Source organism: Urocampus carinirostris, chromosome 4 (assembly GCF_059441175.1).
Source record: "Urocampus carinirostris isolate Australia breed hairy pipefish chromosome 4, RoL_Ucar_1.0, whole genome shotgun sequence".
Taxonomy (NCBI): domain Eukaryota; kingdom Metazoa; phylum Chordata; class Actinopteri; order Syngnathiformes; family Syngnathidae; genus Urocampus; species Urocampus carinirostris.
The window spans coordinates 26324858-26343427 of record NC_142352.1 but is presented as its reverse complement, the minus strand read 5'-3'; the positions used below and the strand labels follow the sequence as shown (position 1 = coordinate 26343427).

General features: G+C 37.8%; 1 protein-coding gene across 7 annotated transcripts in view; it reads right to left on the bottom strand.

Moving 5' to 3' along the window:
- akap13a (A-kinase anchoring protein 13a) overlaps positions 1-18570 on the bottom strand; it is a 134662-nt gene that overhangs the window by 96631 nt on the left and 19461 nt on the right. For all 7 annotated transcript variants that reach the window (XM_088333986.1, XM_088333987.1, XM_088333988.1 and 4 more), the window contains exon 3: positions 11667-11709. In XM_088333986.1, the coding sequence (XP_088190112.1) occupies positions 11667-11699 (33 nt within the window). In that variant the 5' untranslated portion in view covers positions 11700-11709. The remainder of the gene's footprint in view (positions 1-11666; positions 11710-18570) is intronic.

Sequence of the window (18570 nt, the reverse complement as noted above, 5' to 3'; positions counted from 1 at the left end):
CCCTTGTTAAATCCTGCCTCCCTTCCCTGCTTCCTCTCATATCTGCCATTATCCACTCCTCACTCTCTTCTGGTATTGTCCCATCACTTTTCAAAACTGCTGCTGTTACCCCTACGCTGAAAAAACATGGTGCTGACCCCAACAACTTTGACAACCTCCGCCCCATCTCCAACCTTCCATTTAATTCAAAAATCCTTGAAAAAACTGTTGCTGCTCAACTCCACTCGCACCTGTCCCTCCACTCTCTCTAGGAGCCCTTTCAGTCTGGTTTCCGCCCCCGCCACAGCACAGAGACTGCCCTAATCCGTATTGTAAATGATCTCCTCATAGCATCTGACACCGGTTTAGTCTCCATCCTGATCCTCCTAGACTTGAGCGCCGCCTTCGACACAATCTCTCACCCTATCCTCCTCAATAGACTCTCCTCCATTGGTCTCACCCATACTCCCCTCAGTTGGTTCCATTCCTACCTCACTGGCCGCACTCAGTTTGTCCAGCTGAAATCCTTCACCTCAAAGCCCTCCCTAGTCACCACAGGTGTTCCCCAGGGATCTGTCTTAGGTCCTCTTCTCTTCATCGTCTACCTCTTGCCTCTTGGTCATATCCTCCGCAAATTTAATATCCACTTTCACTGCTTTGCTGATGACACCCAACTCTACCTCTCCTGCAAACCAAACTCCATACTCCCACCTCCCTCCCTCACCTCTTGCCTTTCCGAACTCAAAACATGGTTCACAACAAACTTTCTTAAATTAAATGCCAAAAAAACAGAATTCCTCCTTCTTGGCACCAAATCCACTTTATCCAAAGTAAACAATTTCTCTCTCAACATCGACAGCTCCTTAGTGTCCCCCTCCCCCCAGGTCAAGAGTCTGGGTGTCATCCTGGATAGCATGCTTACCTTCCACTCACATATCAACACCATCACCCGCACTGCTTATTTCCACCTCCGCAATATTACCAGACTCCGCCCTTCCCTCACCCCCCGCACCACTGCTATTCTCGTCCACAGTCTTGTCACATCCCGCCTTGACTACTGCAATGCTCTCCTCTTCGGCCTTCCTCAAAAGTCCCTCCATAAAATTCAGCTGGTTCAAAACGCCTCTGCTCGCATCATCACAAAAACATCTTCCCAGCAGCACATCACCCCCGTTCTCCAACAGCTACACTGGCTTCCTATTCAGCATCGCATCAGCTACAAACTGATCCTATATACATATATGGCCATTCACAACCTGGCTCCTCCTTACCTGTCCGACATTCTCCAGGTGCACGTCCCCACTCGCTCCCTCAGATCCTCGTCCTCCCTCCGACTGTCAGTGCCCCCTGCCCATCTGAGCACCATGGGAGCCAGAGCCTTCAGTTGCGCTGCTCCCAAGCTTTGGAACAATCTACCTCCGGACCTCCAAAACTGCACACCTCTCTCCACTTTTAAGTCCCGTCTAAAAACACACCTGTTCAGGACTGCTTACAACACATAGCTTCTCCATTTCCTATGTTTTTATGATTTTATGTCTTGTTTTTATTTATTATTTCGCTTACAACCTTTTAAATTGTATTTTTTTCCATTGTCTGTACAGTGTCCTTGGGTGGCCTGAAAGGCGCTTTTAAATAAATTGCATTATTATTATTATAGGTGGTAATGAGCTAGCGAGTTGTCTGTCCCTGTGTGCCCTGCAATTGCCTGGCAACCAGTTCAGGGTGTCCCCTGCCCACTGCCCGATGATTGCTTGGATGGGCTCCAGCAACCCCGCGACCCTACTAAGGATAAGCGGTGCAGCTAATGAGATGAGATGAGATGAGATAGAACAATTTGGTTTGCAGTGATCTCAAATTAAAAATCAAGTTGACAACGTTGTCAAATTTGTAAGCAAACTTACGTTTTGGTTGAAAGAGCGAAAACTTCATTCTTGGATTATTTGATGGTGTTTATATATGGCTACTAAACATTTAGTTTTTCCCCTACAGTGAGTTTAGGTTGGTTTGCTTAATCTTTGTACAATTACCTTCCGGCAGACTCACAGTTGAAATGACATTGATTGAACACAAGACCAGCTGTTCATGGAACCTGGAAGTTATTTCAAGATGTTGTGTGGGGGAAATAAAAACCAAGTATCCAGTTTACCTGGGATCTAGTCCCAAAGCAACAAGTAAACATCTATTGTATTAATATTCTTAAATATTCAGAATAAACACTATTTTTGAGTCAACATGTAAGTGTGCCCTAACACTAATTTACTTGACCGGAAACATAACATTGCAACATTTGTCAATCTCAGCAGACTGTCACAACATACAATTTCAATACATTTGTCAATGAATGTCCTTTATTTTCATTTTAAAAGTAAAGCAAAATTGAAAGGCTTCTCGTTTTCGTGCAATTAAAACAAATTACAAAGGTACAAATGGGCAGAAGGATAAAAAAACTAAACATTAAAGACACAATATATTAATGATATATAATATGTGTACATTCACAGTGGGAGATGTATGGTACACTGTGCTAATGGGCGTTGTAGATGGGACACACAACTCCAAATTTCACCCACGTGCCAATATTTTTGAGGCAAAACAAAGAAAGTTTGTAAGGAAGTACCATAACAAGACAATTGTAGGAACCCAATAGTTTCACCAAGTTTTTAGCAAAAATGTTTCACTTTTATGAATGCACCACTGTTTGGAGTGGCGTGGTTGAGGGACTCTCCACCAGCGATTATTATTGTGCTCCACAGGCTTGGGAAGGATGGTAATGACTCCATGATTTCAGACGCCCGTTTAGGTGATCCTGTGAATGACAGGAAGTATTTGTTCATGTTAACATTCTGGGTTTTCAATTTCCAAAATGTTAAATTTTTCAATTTTAAGGTATTTTATATATTTTTCCTTATACTACAAAGACACATGCAATTATTTTGCGTATATAATAGATATATTAAATTGGGCTTCAAATGCTATGTTTTTGTGGGTCAGGTCTTCACTCGGCTCCGATTTTTGAATTGGAACCTACTTTTTGTCTTAAAAATAGAATACAAAGTAGTGCATACTCCAACTTCAGGCCTGCTACCTACCTAGTAGCACTGACTGCAAATTTTTTTTCATACTGTGTACTTAGCTATTTGTAAAGCATAAGGGGCAATTGTCAATATGATAATATATTTCAAACCTCAAGATGGTGACGTAATTTTGATCAATATCAAAAAATAAATAAACAAATAGTTCACATAAGGTTATAAAAATAAGCTGCAGTCGCATTTATGTTTTTTTCCTAGCAATGATGTGACGTACTCGTTAAATTTACCTTCTTTTAAAGCATAGTTTCATGTTTGGCGTACTTTTGCTTGGAAGCTCACCATTTACCTTTTGATTTTTTCTATACATGTCTCATTATGTGTAGCAGACGGAATAACTACATTTTATACTGTGAACATGCCATAGTAGTTTATATACCGCAATGAAATCAATGGCACCAAGTCTTTATCTGAGATGTCCTTGTCAACGTGTCCAGTTGAATACATTGAAAAAGGTTTATCTGCTCAATACTGAAAGACTCAATATTTCAACGATACACTAGAATGGTGCTTGAACGCAAGACAGACCATTACTTACAAACTTTTCGTGAAGTCATTATATGTCTCCTCATCAATGCCTATTTTATGTATGCTACTGAAGAAAATGGTACAAGAGTATGTCATTTACATATTAATACAAGAATCTTTGGTATGTTATAAATGTTAAATCACAAACTAAACTCTGCCCAAGGACTTTAATTTGAGGATTTACATCTCTCCCACAACGGTCATCTCTGAAAGGGAATATGAGATACTGATGTAGTTATTCAATAAAAACCTTTTTTTGGTTAAATATCAGGTAAAATCTGCCTGCCTGTGTCTGACATGGAAAGACTTGACATCCAAAGTGTCACAACTCATAACTCATATCTAAAATTAAAGACGCAGTGCATGTCACCTCATGTATCCGACTCTCACACACAAGAACGACTGTTGTACAAAGTTATCAATTACTAGATTAAGTTGTCCAAGCTAATGTGTTTATGTCACACAAAAATAATATCAAGATCAAACACTAAGGGTGTCTTGAGGAAAGCTAATGATTCGCTCAAATAGTTTAGCTTTGCAAACAATGTCTACAAAATAAAATTGACACAGAATAAAGTTGCATAATCTTTTCTTTCAAAACACAAACAAACTACTTCTACAAGCAGAGTAAATACAAGGCAAGAGTAGCTGTGAATCCCATTAAACGGGAAGCTAACAACATAACTAGCAGTAGCAGTCATAAAACAATGCTAAAAATACGAGTTGAATAAAAAAAGTGACATAATCTTTTTGTCAAAACACAAACACACAATTCTCTTACCGGTGCGGTGACTCAATGCTTTGAGCGAAGACCCAAAATATTTCTTCGTGGTAGTATCTCCAAGTTGCGGACGAATCGGAGCTCCGCGCATTTTAATTTCAACATTCAAAACAAATAGCGTGTTCTTGAGGCTTTGAGCAGCGAGACCGCAGATGAACATGGCGGCGACTTTTAGACGGGGAGTCCATGAGGTAAAAGAAATCCAAATTTCTCTCCCTATGACTATTCATGAAAATTAACATGGGTATGATAGTTCATGTATGTTTGCTCAATGTGTTTTTTTAACTAAATGAAAATATTTTGTACCACTAGGAGGGAAAGAATATTACATACTGAATGCATGTCAAACTGGTAGCCTGGGTTGGGGAGTAACAGAATACAGACGCTCCCCTACTAACGACCATTCGACTTAAAAAAACAGTAGATACCAACATTTTTATAGGGATGTAGAAAAATATCTGGACATTGTTGTAAATTGGATTTTGTACTGTGAGCACCTTTTTCAGAGTACAGAACGTTACTGTAGTGCTACTTATCACCGTCACTGGCGTGTGACGCTGTGAGATGTCACCCAGCATCCACCCCGAAGAAGAATTCCGTTTCCTCTTCCTAGTTCGTGTGTAAACATTCTATACTATATCTCCAGCGCAATAAGAACTTTGACATTTTTATTCTTTAATATCTCGTGCGTCCATTCAATATGGTTGGTGTAAAGTGTAAAGAAGAGGCAAGACGTATCATTTGAAATGAAAGTGGAACATGGAAGCTTGATGCTGTTGAGAAAATGGTTGGATCACTTTTTTACTGCCACTTTTTACCACTGAGGAGGAAGTCGTCTAACTCTTGAAACTCACCATCCAAAAGTAAGTTAAACTTAACTGTATTTATCTATATAGAGCTTATTGTAATTGTGTTCTGTTACTGTAACAGAAAAAAAATGTAAGCACTTTTTTGTGACACAACAAGCAACAGCCTAACATTGGGTTCCTCTCATTCTTTTTTAAGGTAACATTGTTCATTTGTTAAACAACATTTAGTAGTTGGATTTACATTGTTTATTTTGTCTTTTATTAGATGATTTGGTATTGGAGAAATCCCCAACCAATCCGGAGTAATCCAGTTACATTACTTTCATAATTTCGTTCGGATTATGTTATTAATTACCTTTTTCAACAGGTAACTAGGAACTGTATTGGATTACATTTTCAAAGTAACCCTCCAAACCCTGCTGGTAGCCTTTTGCACTAGTTCAGGCGTAGACAGCAAATATAATGGAGGTTTCAGCGAGCTCACTCTTTGTTAGAATACGTTTTCTGGATCATGGATGGATGATGATGTTGTGAGTGATGGAAATCTGCATGGGGTGGTTGAAGTCTATAACCTATCTACCGTAAATTCCGGACTATAAGCAGTTACTTTTTTCCCAAATGTTCAGCCCTGCGGCTTATTCAGTGAAGCTGCCAATTTATGTAATTTTTCTAACGGCCACCAGCGGCGTTGGAGTATAAAAGGTAAGATTAAGACCAGTAGAATATGTGCGCCAAGAAAGACTGCAACCTCTAAGTTTATGCATACATTGTCTGTAAAGGAAAGGTACGTTCCGATAATGAGGAAGATGCCTTTGATGGTGATAGTTATGAGGAGGAAGTTGAAGACGATCTACCGTGAATTTCAAAATTACGGGATGCTTTCTTTTGACAGACACGTTTGATGCATTGCGAGCGTGATCCTACTAGCATGTTGGTACCTTTCAAAGGAACGGTTTGGGATGAAAGTTATATTATTATTATTAAAGCTTTGAAAACTCTCTCGGTGTACCGTCTTTCTTCGAAAATATGTGTAATTATGTATAATATGTATTTGCAACTGTATATTTTTGTAATGTATTTATTTTAGAGATTTATTCTGTTCTGTGTTCTATGAGCGAATCAAAAAGAAGGGGCGGAGCAAACGCAGGCTGATGGGATGTGGGGTAAAGCTGAGTTACCGGTAGATCTGTCTGTTGTCGCAGCAGACAATAGTGGATATATATTTTTCCCACCCTTAACTTTGGAAATATACATTTTGTTTCCTTGGATTACTTTCAACGGGACCCGGACTTTACAAGTCAGTATCATACGTTAATTACGGGTATCATTTTCCATTCTTGATGCCGATTGTGGTTCTAAGATTGTCGGGCTAGGACCTTAGCTTGGCCTTTTGGCTGAGAGTAAGCGTCCCGGCTCCTAGGCTTTGTAGCGTATTATGAACTGACCGATAACGGATAATGGATAATGAATAACGAAGATAGATCAATAACCCTTAAAAACCCCAAAACCCCAGTTACAATCGTGGAACTTACATCCTGGTCTAGGTTAAACTTGTGATTGTGTCACAAGTTTTGATGTGTGCGCATGCAGCTTATACAGAGATGGGCTTGTGTATGTACAAAAGTGGTAAATCACTTTAAAAGTGGTGGGTGCGGCTTATAATCAGGTGCGCTCTATAGTCTGGATTTTACGGTACCTAGATGTTTGATTTAACAATGTGTTAGTGGACTACAGGCAAAATTGTCTATTTACAAGAAAGTCAAGCATTAGAATTTCACTGAACTCTTTCGGCAGCTAGATTTCTGAAAGCTTACATCATAGTGCCCTTAACATTGCAACCATAACAAAATATTTCCCTTTATTTTGCCCTAATTGTTTTAAGATGTCATGGAAAGTCAACGCCACAAAATTGGCTAAATATTAACTGATGCAGGCACACATTGAACTAATTTATGCAGCTGCACCATAACAAGTCACACTGAGTCGAGCATGAGAAGTCAAAGACCTTATTCTTGTTTATTTCTCCTTTGTTTCACATTGGTGGCCTTAAAAGTGTGTTTGCAAATATTGACTGTATATTTGAAAACTAACATTTTAGTGACTGTGGAGCAATACTTGCTTTTTCATCTTTACAAATTCAGGATATGCAGTTTAAATTAATTTGCTATGGCCCTTAGAGGAGACAGTAGCTAAGTGATCATTCAGTGGCAATGGGGCATTATAACGATTGATGTCTGTTTAGTAAAACACAAAAGCAGGACCACAACAGAACCCAAACAGGGAGGAGTAACACATGCCAGTAAGCAAATTGCAGATGAACATTTGTAGGACAGAAAAACAAAACAATTAAATGAATGACTCTGAGCACATGCTATGAAATGTGTTTTTAAAAACTGTAATTGCATCAGAAAACATTTCAAGGGTAACTTTGACAATGTTTAAGGTTTATATGCCTGCCATTTGGAGGGTGCAAACCTAAGAGTATACCTATATACAATAGTTGTAGACAGAGAACCTGTGTGCTATGTAAAGCAAATGCTTGTTGTGTTCCTACGTGAACAGTAGTAGAGACAGACAGAGATCCCTGTGTCATATTCACACTCTGGCAGTTAGCTAAAATTGGTATGAGTGCCAAATAGAAAGAAGCAGACTTTTAGTATGCGAAAAGAGTCTTGTGGTCTCAACAGGAAGGGACGAACAGTGAATGCAGAAAATGAGATGTAGAGCGGTGGAGGCCAGCAGGCATGACATTGTCTCCATTAAAACCCCATCTCTTATCATAGGCCCAGATTGGAAATTAGGAATTCAGGCACTACTGAGCAGATTGCTACCTCTGCAAGATTTGTGACTCTGTGCTCTGTGCCAGAATGAAAACTTATTAGAAGAGGGAAAAAAATACCCAGAATCCTAAGGAATTTGCAATAGTGGAGTACATTTAGCAAACTATCTGCTCAAATTAATCCTGACAGCAGCGAAAAAATATTTTTTCTCCATTTTATTTTGGCCTCAAATGAATTACTGCTTCATTACAAATACTTTACCAGCCGGTGACTTGAGCAAACAAATGCTTGAAAAGGATGCCTATTGATTTGTCTGTGATGACTGAATTTGAACAAATACATAAGGAGGAGTTGTTGAGAATAATAAGTCACTGGCATCTTCCATCAGCGGCAAAAAAGGAAGTGGGGGACTATGCCAACACAACGATCCAGCCACAAGAAGCATTTTTAGACAAGGCATATACAAAGCCTTTTTGAAATCACATGTTCCCTGCTTTCAGGGGGTGATGGATGGATGGATGGATGGATGGATGGATGGATGGATGGATGGATGGATGGATGGATGGATGGATGGATGGATGGATGGATGGATGGATGGATGGATGGATGGATGGATGGATGGAGTTTATGTGTGGGTAGGTGCTTTGTGTGTGGGTGGGTAGATGGAGTGGGTTCTACGGATAGACAGATGGAAAGACGTTTTCCTATTTAAACCTACTTAAACTGACTATTTTGTGACACAGTTCTGTGTCAAAGCTAAGGTAAGGAACCGGGGTGAAGGGGAAAGCTTGAGGGCTGACAGTATAAACCAGTAAATTTTTGGCTTCCAATCTTGGACAGGGAGTTATTGCTAAACCAGGGTTCCGGCATCTTAAGGCAAGTTAAAGACTTTTAAGACTTTTTAATGCCTTTTGATATAAAAGCTAAGACCAACTCGACAAAAAAAAAAAAAAACAAACATTGAAACACACAAAACATAATACAAATATTTCTTGCACACAATACAGTGTGTTTCACACGCAGTACCTGGCAAAGCTTTAAGCCATGGTGAAAGAGATTGTCGGACAGCCACTTCTTACTAAATGGTCACTTTCCTATCTATGGTCCAAAGTAAACGTCTCTGACAGAAGTCTGAACGGCTCAACTGAAACCACATATCCGCTTTAATTCTTCCATTATTGTGTTTTCATGATGTTGCCATAAAAGTAAATCGGTGAATTATTAAAAATAAAGACAACTTGATAAATTGTTACTCTTATTAATGTGTTCACATTTTTAAGACTTTCAAAAATTGGATTTAAGACATTGTAATGCCAAATAAGGCCTCATTTCCCAATAATTAATGCCTTTTAAGACTTTTCAAGGATCCTGTAAACAAACCTTACTCCATTCCACTACCTTTATATCCAATAAACATACTCTAAACAAGTATTTCGAAACTGGTGGGTCAGGATACAAAGGTGAGTCGCAGACCCATTTTCAGTAGGTCGCCGGCCTTTGCCTTGGCAAAAATAATGCTAATAAAATTTAAAAAGAACTGAGGTTCAATGACACTCCTAAACAGTAGATGACAATAGTACCCTACAAATGTGAGTTGAGACCTGGAATTTTACAACGCAGAAAAAGGCCGATATCGTTTTTTTTTTACATGCGTTGAGCATGGCCAAACTCAGATAAAGGAAATATTGTATGACATTCTGATTTTATTATCTAGAAAACAAAGCCACTGAACTGAAGTATTTTGGATTTCATTAAAATGGCAGCTAATTGAGGATTAAAGGGAATATTGTTACTTAAATTGTTAAGGTGGGTTTTTTTTTTTTTAATTATCTTTTTATTTGAATATATTCTTCTATCCCTGGCTTAGACTGCATAATCCTTTCATACTTGAGAGGTGGAAATGTTTTCTTGATTTAAGTCATGGTTTGTAACGGGTTTGAAGGTAGGTCCTAAGATAGACTAGTTGAGAACCACTGCTCCAAACTACAACTCACATCTACTGTAGAAGTAATTATGTTTATTTGTCTTAACAATTGTTTTATATGTACAGCAGACACACAAAATACAGTATCCACGCCTAATGAGAGTTTCACTTTAAACGGTCTGGAATGAGAAGTTTTTGGCCCCTCTTTACGGCATTTTTGTGACATCAACAACAAAGGATTTTGCATGCCCAAAAACTTCAAAATTTACACTGCAGTGATGAAGTGTTACATCTCTGATATGTCTCTCTGCTATTGGGCAACGTCATATAAAATGTTGATCTGCTATAGCATCATGAAAATGCTGATATGCTATTACTTGAACTCCCTCCCATTATGCCTTTCTCTCTCTTCATTCAGTTAAGAATATTGTGCGTTTCACAAAGACTGAGTATTGACAATACAATAATGTATTTTTTTGTACTGTATTTTTTTACTGTGGGTTCCAAAGCTTTTTTCCAAGTTTTAAATACAGTTTTTAATCCGCTGGTGCTGTCTCCTCCCCTTTCTGTATCTACCCGCAACTCGAATCGACCAGCTGAAGTCACATGACACAAAAGGGAAATAAAATTTCATTTTTCCTTCACATGTATAATTATTTATTATGTTATTTAATCATAGTATATTTCACATAGTTAGTCCATACAATATATTATTTATACTATTTTACTGTTTTCATCTGGGGTAATGGGGGTTTGAAACACAGTAGCTATGCATTACCATAGGTTTATGTCCACCACTATATGGCAATTTCTCTTTGCGATCCCATATAAGAACGGATTAGTGTTCTATCCCCTGGGTCTACTGTAATTGGTTCCTTTATACATACTGTATGCTTCAACAACTTTGTGTTTTCTTATCTTAATTTATTTAATATTGACAACATATTGCAACTCATGATTGTTGCAATGTCCTGTGATCTGTCAAGAATGTGAATAGTGTGGTTCAACAGAACAAATACAAGGCATTTAAGTGTTGTGCAATTCAATTAATTTGTTAACTTTTTAAAATATTTCCTTATGGCTCCGGGGTGTATGATAAACTTTGATAATAGCTTATCTTAAAATGCCTCATGGGGCAATGAACCTGACTGTTTCTGCATGAAATCAGAGTGCCACTGTAAATTGAAGATAACGTTGCAGAGTGCGGTAGTCTTGTTCCGTACTTATCTAACTTCCTCTGTCTGTGTGCCTTGTTTCAGCCTGCCAAATGTGAACGCCCGGGACGTTTGTGCAATCGCGGGCCACTTGACTAAAATGCTAAAATTAGCTGGATGAGTGCAGTTAACTACAACAACTGAAGAAGAATTGGAGAGGCATTCTTCAACTTGCCAGTCACCCCTTTAGAATGCCATCTGTAAGCAAAGTAACACTATGCAAAGATATTTTAACAGTTTGTTTACATTACAAACTGCATTTTTCACATAAAACTGCACATTCCTTTACTTGGTTTTGGTGTAAAAAATAGCCCATATACTGTTATGGTATACAAATGAATACTAACAGCCTGCTACTCTGGTTAAAATATAGCAACTGTATATAGAAACAAAATCAAATGTATATAATCAGGCAATAAAAAGCTTCACCATCCAGGTTGTTCAGAATTACAGGAATGGCTATGTAGTGCACAAAAAGAATTACATAAAAAATGAAAAGCAGGGTACAACGAGATGGTTGTTTCCACACAAAACATTTTATGAAAGATATTCTGATACTTACATAGAGAGGAGCTTGCTGTGGAGTGAGTTTCATGTCCCCCTAGCTGCAAAGGACAAAGATAGATGAATTATTTGGTTTGTCAAAAAACATCAGGTTGTAAAACTTTACTTATACTTAACAAATGATAAAGCATAATGACCTATTCAGTTTTTGTAACCTTGCATTACTTATATAAAATGCCACAAGATGGAACCAAAAATCCTGGCAAGAAGTTAAATACATATACAGGTAATGAAAATTACCTGAAGTGTCAAGGAATTATTTTGATGTAATATTAAAGTCTATCTTGATAACCAGTGTTGGGGGAATGGTAAATGTATCCTGGGTTTAAGTTAGGGATCAGCAATAGTCCTAACTGCATTGCATTCTCAATATTATAAGAATGTTTGTCCGTTTCTCCGTTTAAAACATTTAAATTTAAAATTGAGGACATTATGACAATTTTAGTGGTGGCATCCCTTCTTCATTTTTCGCTACTTTGTCTCTATCAAGCTGTAATAATTGTGTGGTCTGAGGTGATTTGACTTATGGATTCAAAAAACGTGACTTGGTGAGTAACTGAAACAACCAATTACACTGTAAAAATGTCATTTTTACCTTTGTCATTATTTTTCATTGTAATATTTACAGTGCATATCGTTAACTTCATGCAAACATGGAACTACTGAATTTTATTTTTTGTTTTATGCATGGGGGTAGGAAGACCATAACAGTTATTCATATTTTGATTAACTTTTCAATATTGGAATTCTAAATAATTATTAATGTATAATTTAATTGCGCATGTGATAATGGCTTGACTGATTACATACTTAATATATGAAAATGGCCGTACTGACATACTGTAAAGCCATGACTACATTTATTATTATTATCATTTGTTACAAATCCATCAGATGTTGGTAAGGCCATCATTGCATGAGAAATCTATATACAGTAAGGCAACTCCCAAACGAAAAATTGTTTTAATTATATTAATGGTATTTGTTAATTAAGGATTGGTTCAACATACTCATTATATGGTATCAATACTGTTTAGTTCGTGATTTTGAAAAATAAGACAACCGTAAAATTCACAATACAAGACGCACTTGATTATAAGCCAAACCCAATACAATTTCAAAGGGAAAAAATATGTTGTACATATATAAGCCGTACCTGACTATAAGCTGCATGTTGCCCACTTTTAAACATGAGATATTTACAAAGAAAGACGGTACACAGAAAGAGTTTGAATAATATACATTACCTTAACCCCTTAGCGTTCCAACGGCCCCCCCAGCGGTCCGCCAGACTTTTAATACACAAATAGGTGTCTGTACGTTGTCACCAGTCATTGAAAAAAACGTCATACCAAATTTTGGAAAGCTTTAACTCTTGGTATTTAAGATATGATGACCGTTTCAATGAATACTAATTAGAGAAACATCTCAATCAGTCTGAAACTAGATACCCGAAAACTATCAAGCCAGCGTAACTCACCAGTACGCAATGATAAGTTTCTGGGTCTATTAAATTAACCAAAAACATGAGTAAAACTGCAAAAAATGGATCCCAAAAATGTTATGTAAGATCATTTGATGGTTTTTCCTACATGCATGATCTATTCCTACCAAAGCACTTTTAAATCAAACAATAATGTGCTGGTTGTTCAGTGGCTACAGAATTATCAGAACATTATTGCTGACAAGGTGATAGTTACGCTTGATCTTGGCACTTATACCAACACCGTGGGAGGGTTAACAGTGCAGCAAACTCACATGCATACGTGGTCGACAACACGCTCTCGACAGCTAACCAAAACCACCAGTCTGCGTTGGCCTTGCTTCGTACAGGGACAGCTAAGCTAGCGGAGAGAAAGTGGGCTGTGAGTAAGCGCTTTGGGAAGTCTTCATTGACTTGAAAAGCGCTATATAAATGCAGAACATTTCATTTCATTTTACCTGACCTTGGCTTTAAAATAATGCCAAACATTTATCGAGCCGTATATTCCTCCTGCATTTGTTACCTCCCGTCTCGATTACTGTAATGCACTACTCTCTGGTCTCCCGAAGTCTAGAATCAAGTCTCATCAGCTGGTACAAAATGCCACAGCGAGGCTTTTAACTAGGACAAAAAAGTACGATCACATAACACCAATTTTGGCTAACCTGCATTGGCTCCCAGTTAGCCATAGATGTAACTTCAAGGTTCTCTTAGTATTGTACAAAATCATACATGGACTTGCTCCCTCTTATCTTTCAGATCTGATTTGCCCCAATGTCCCGGTCCGAAGCCTACGATCTGAGAGTGCCGGTCTTCTGGTGATCCCAAGAGCAAAGAAGTGTTCTGCTGGTTCGAGAGCGTTCTCCATCCGGTCACCAGTGCTGTGGAATGCTCTTCCCCCTGAGATCCGATCTGCAACCTCAGTGGAAATGTTTAAATCTAAACTTAAAACTCACTTCTACTCCATAGCATATGAATAACCTACTCTTCTCGTCGGCTGAAAAATAGTCCGTGTAATATAGTGTAATAATCTGTGAAGCCCTTTGAGACTCTTCAAGATTTAGGGCTATACAAATAAAGATGACTTGACTTGACTCCTGTCACAATTTACTATTAGTGAGTAATAAAAGAGGAGTTTCTGTGAACCGCCACGTCAAAACATATGTATGTGGCATAGTGCAAGTTAGCCGGATTTACAAGCTCACATCTGATCTCATACATACCCTGTCTAGTTTTTAAAAGGGATCTGGTTGCATTTGGAAGCCACAGAGCTGGCATTCTCCTCAGTTTTCCTTTGTTTACTGCCTCCTAGCACTTAAAAAGGCTCTGCTGCGTAAAATGGTTAGAGTTGACTAAATCCACAAAACTGCAAAACAGGGTAATGGGGAATAACATAAAAATAGTCTTGACACATTAAATGTGACTTTTTTTTGTTGTAGAAAAAATAAATAGTAACCCCATCCTCCAATGAGAATTAGTTGGATCAGGTAAGGGGATAATCGGTGGTTCTAATAATACTCTAGAGTCTAATCCGCTTGCCTTAAGTGCACTAGGACTGATAGCAGCTTCTTTGCCGCATGCATAGGTTTGATAAAACTGTCACACAATGCAGCCCGTGAGACTCTTTTGTTCCTTGAGGGAAAAAAATGTTAATTAAACTTTAAAATGTGGTGTATCATTAGCAGAAACGCTGGCATATTGCACTTTGGTTTGAAGTAACAGTTGTAAGGTAAGTGGACCATGTACTGTAAATTGTAAAAAAAACGTATACATTAGGGTATTTTTTTCTCTTTTTAATTACAGTGCATCTACATGTTTAGGACTATATTCCTGGTTAGATACATCTTTTATTTAGGATCAATATACCCTTTTCATGGCCAAATTAAAGTACTTTTTAAGGACTTTCAAAGCCAACTTAAATTTCATTAATTCTATTAAAAGAAAAAAATCCAGTGTGAATCATGCGGTTTGTAGAGCCAAAATATATCAGTGATGCGATTTTTAGTCTTATATAATTTATATTTATATTCATTTATATTTATTTTCGAATTATATTTATATATAAAATTTGTCCTATGCTGTCTCAGTCGGATGCGGGGATTATAATTTGTAACTTCCCGTCTCGATTACTGTAATGCACTACTCTCCGGTCTCCCGAAGTCCAAAATCAAGATGCTGCAGCGAGGCTTTTAATTTAGACAAGAAAGTTTGATCACATCACCCCGATTTTAGCTAACCTGCATTGGCTCCCTGTTAGCTTAAGATGTGATTTTAAGGTTCTGTTGGTATTATACAAAATCATGCACGGACTTGCTCCCTCATATCTTTCAGATTTAATTTTCCCCTATGTTCCGGTCTGTTGCCTTCGCTCTGAAAACGCTGGTCTACTAGTGATTCCAAGAGCCAAGAAGAGATCTGCAGGTTCGAGAGCGTTCTCCATCCTTATACCAACACCGTGGGAGGGTTAACAGTGCAGCAAACTCACATGCATACATGGTCGACAACCTCAGTGGAAATGTTTAAATCGAAGCTTAAAACACACTTCTACTCTATAGAATATAAATAATCTATATTTTATGTTGATAATATGTGTATTATTTGCCCACATGTAGGTTTTAGAAGAAGGGATGGTGTCATGATAGTCTGTAATAATAGTTTGCAATAGACTTTGATCTGTGCAGCCCTTTGAGACTCTTTGTGATTAAGGGCTATACAAATAAACATGACTTGACTTGACGATAGCATATGAATAACCTATATTTTATGATGATAATCTGTATATTATTTGCCCTCATGCAGGTTTTAGATGAGGGGATGGTGTCATAATAGTCTGTAGTTTGCAATAGTCTTTGATCTGTGCAGCCCTTTGAGACTCTTTGCAATTAAGGGCTATACAAATAAACATGACTTGACTTGATTTGTGGAACTGAACGATACACGTCTTAATAATTTTGAAACAAATCTCTTTCAAATGATGATAATGTTAGTATCTTATATTTTAGTGGAAGGAAGCTCTTCCCATCACAATATAACATTGGGTAATCCTGCATTATTATTTTGCATGGTCTATATTAAATGTCGGTGATTCATATGTAAATCTTTACATAATACAAACTTCATAATGCCTTGTTTAAGTGACGCATGCACCTGTCCTCCCGGGCGTGACCCGTAATGACGCTCCAAAGGAAAATACCATGAAAACTAAATCAGCTGCCGTTAATAACGGGGATAGAAATGCAAGGGCAAAGAAAAGGCACCAGGGAGCAGTGTTGGTGTAATTTTTTAGCAAAGTTGTTGTGAAACATGGCAACAATTTCAATCATTTCACCTAAAATTCACTTCACCAAAAATTCACTTCACCTAAAATTCAAGCACTTTTCAAGCCTAGAAAAAAAAGGTAAAAATTCAAGCATCTTTAAGGGAAAAAAATTTACTTTTTATTTCTGCAAGCCGAATCACCGATGAAAGTCATTTCTTGGTTTAAAAAAATCAGCTGCAAACACAAGAGCCAAAATATTGCATCAAATTATAATAAACTGCCGTATTTTCTCACACTATAAGGCGCACCAGGGTTATAAGGCGCACGCCCCCAAAAAATATTTTCTGCTTTTTTTTTATATATATATAAGGTAAACTGGATTATAAAGTGCATTGAATTATAACTACTGTAAGGGCTAAAATTGCATTAAAAAAGTGCCGTATTGGCGCATTGATTGATCACTCAGAATATTGAACCTTTGCACACACGTGACCTAACCACATGACAACACCATGACGGGCGACAGTAAACCGTAGTCAACAGCGAGTGACAACAGCAACAAAAAAAGCTATACTATTCAACACATATGGCAATGACTAATAGAACGAATATTGTGCAGCTGTCGGGTAAGGAAGCTGACCTTGTCGACAAGTACAAAGTGTGTTGTTTAGAGAAACTGAGGATAGCATTACCAATACCAGCTACCGACCAATACGGTCTTCCTCTTGACATCCACACATCTAACCGAATCCTCCAGTCTGCCTGACTTAAGTCCACACTATCTGTACCGCTATATTGTAAATTGAGTATCCGCATACACCAGTACTGATCTAAAAGCTTAAAAAAGTCTGGATGCTTACTAGTTCTTTGTAGCTACTACGCAGTGCTGAACTTGTTTGCAATGCACCCCCCATGTGAAATATCTCCCCGCGCAAAGGTGACTAAATTGACTTTGTTTCTAAATTTTGGGGGGATATAATAAAACAGTAAAGTGCGGGGCATTTGCAACTTGTATAGAAATCACTTTTGAGCCTGTGGAAAATATTTACTTATGCGAAATGACGTTTTATCTTCAGAAAATCTGTTTTCCGTTTTGTCAGTTGATAGTTTAACAGTTCATTTCTGCAAGATAAGCTATATAGTAGAGAATCTTTGGTTAATCACAATAAAAACGGCTCATTTTGAATTCGGTGCACAAACCATTACTATCGGATTTAATCCTCGTTGCCACCATTGTTATGCAATAGTGATCAGTGATAAAATATATTAACTTATCAATAATTGGAAAAATATTGTAAAACATTTCCAATTTTGTCCACATATAAAGTTATAAAGGTGCATGTTTAAATGTCTGCAAATGTTCTATGAGACTGTTGTGGCAAGCGCCCTCTTCTATGCGGCAGCGTGTTGGGAAGGCAGCGCCAAGAAGAAGGATGCCTCTCGTCTTAATAAATTGGTGAGGAAAGCGGGCTCTGTTGTGGGCACAGAGCTGGACAGCCTGACAACTGTAGCTGAGAGACAGGCACTGAAAAAGCTGCGGTCAATCATGTACAATTCATCACATCCACTACATACCATCATCTACAAACGGAAGAGCAGCTTCAGCTACAGACAGCTGTCACAGTCTTGTTCCACAGACAGACTGAGGAGATAATTTCTTCCTCATGCCATGAGGCTCTTTAACTCCACCCAGGGGAGTAAAAGCCCACATTAAACCCCACCCCCACATTTGCATATTATTTTTATTAGTGTGTATCTTATGTAGCACTATTTAAATACTCTATATCAACGCATTATATTGGGTATTTATGTATTCTATATTTTCATTTTATTATTATTTTATTTTCAAAACAAGGATACTGCTGGACTTGTGAATTTCCCTACAGGGATGAATAAAGTATCTATCTATCTATCTAATTGGAGTTTTGGGTATTGCCTACGGTCAGTAAAATTAGTTTTACTTCAAACCTAGGAGAGAAAACAAGGAGGCAGATAACCAATTTGCTAGTACAAGAGTCTGTGACTGGTTTCTACATCACCCAGCCTATTTTCTGCTTCAGTTAGTTGAGGTTGAAACTGAGAGTTAATTGGTTGACAAGAATGATTTTCTTTTGTGTTACCTCAAAATGAAGAAAGAAAAAAGTGACATTAAAGAAAAAC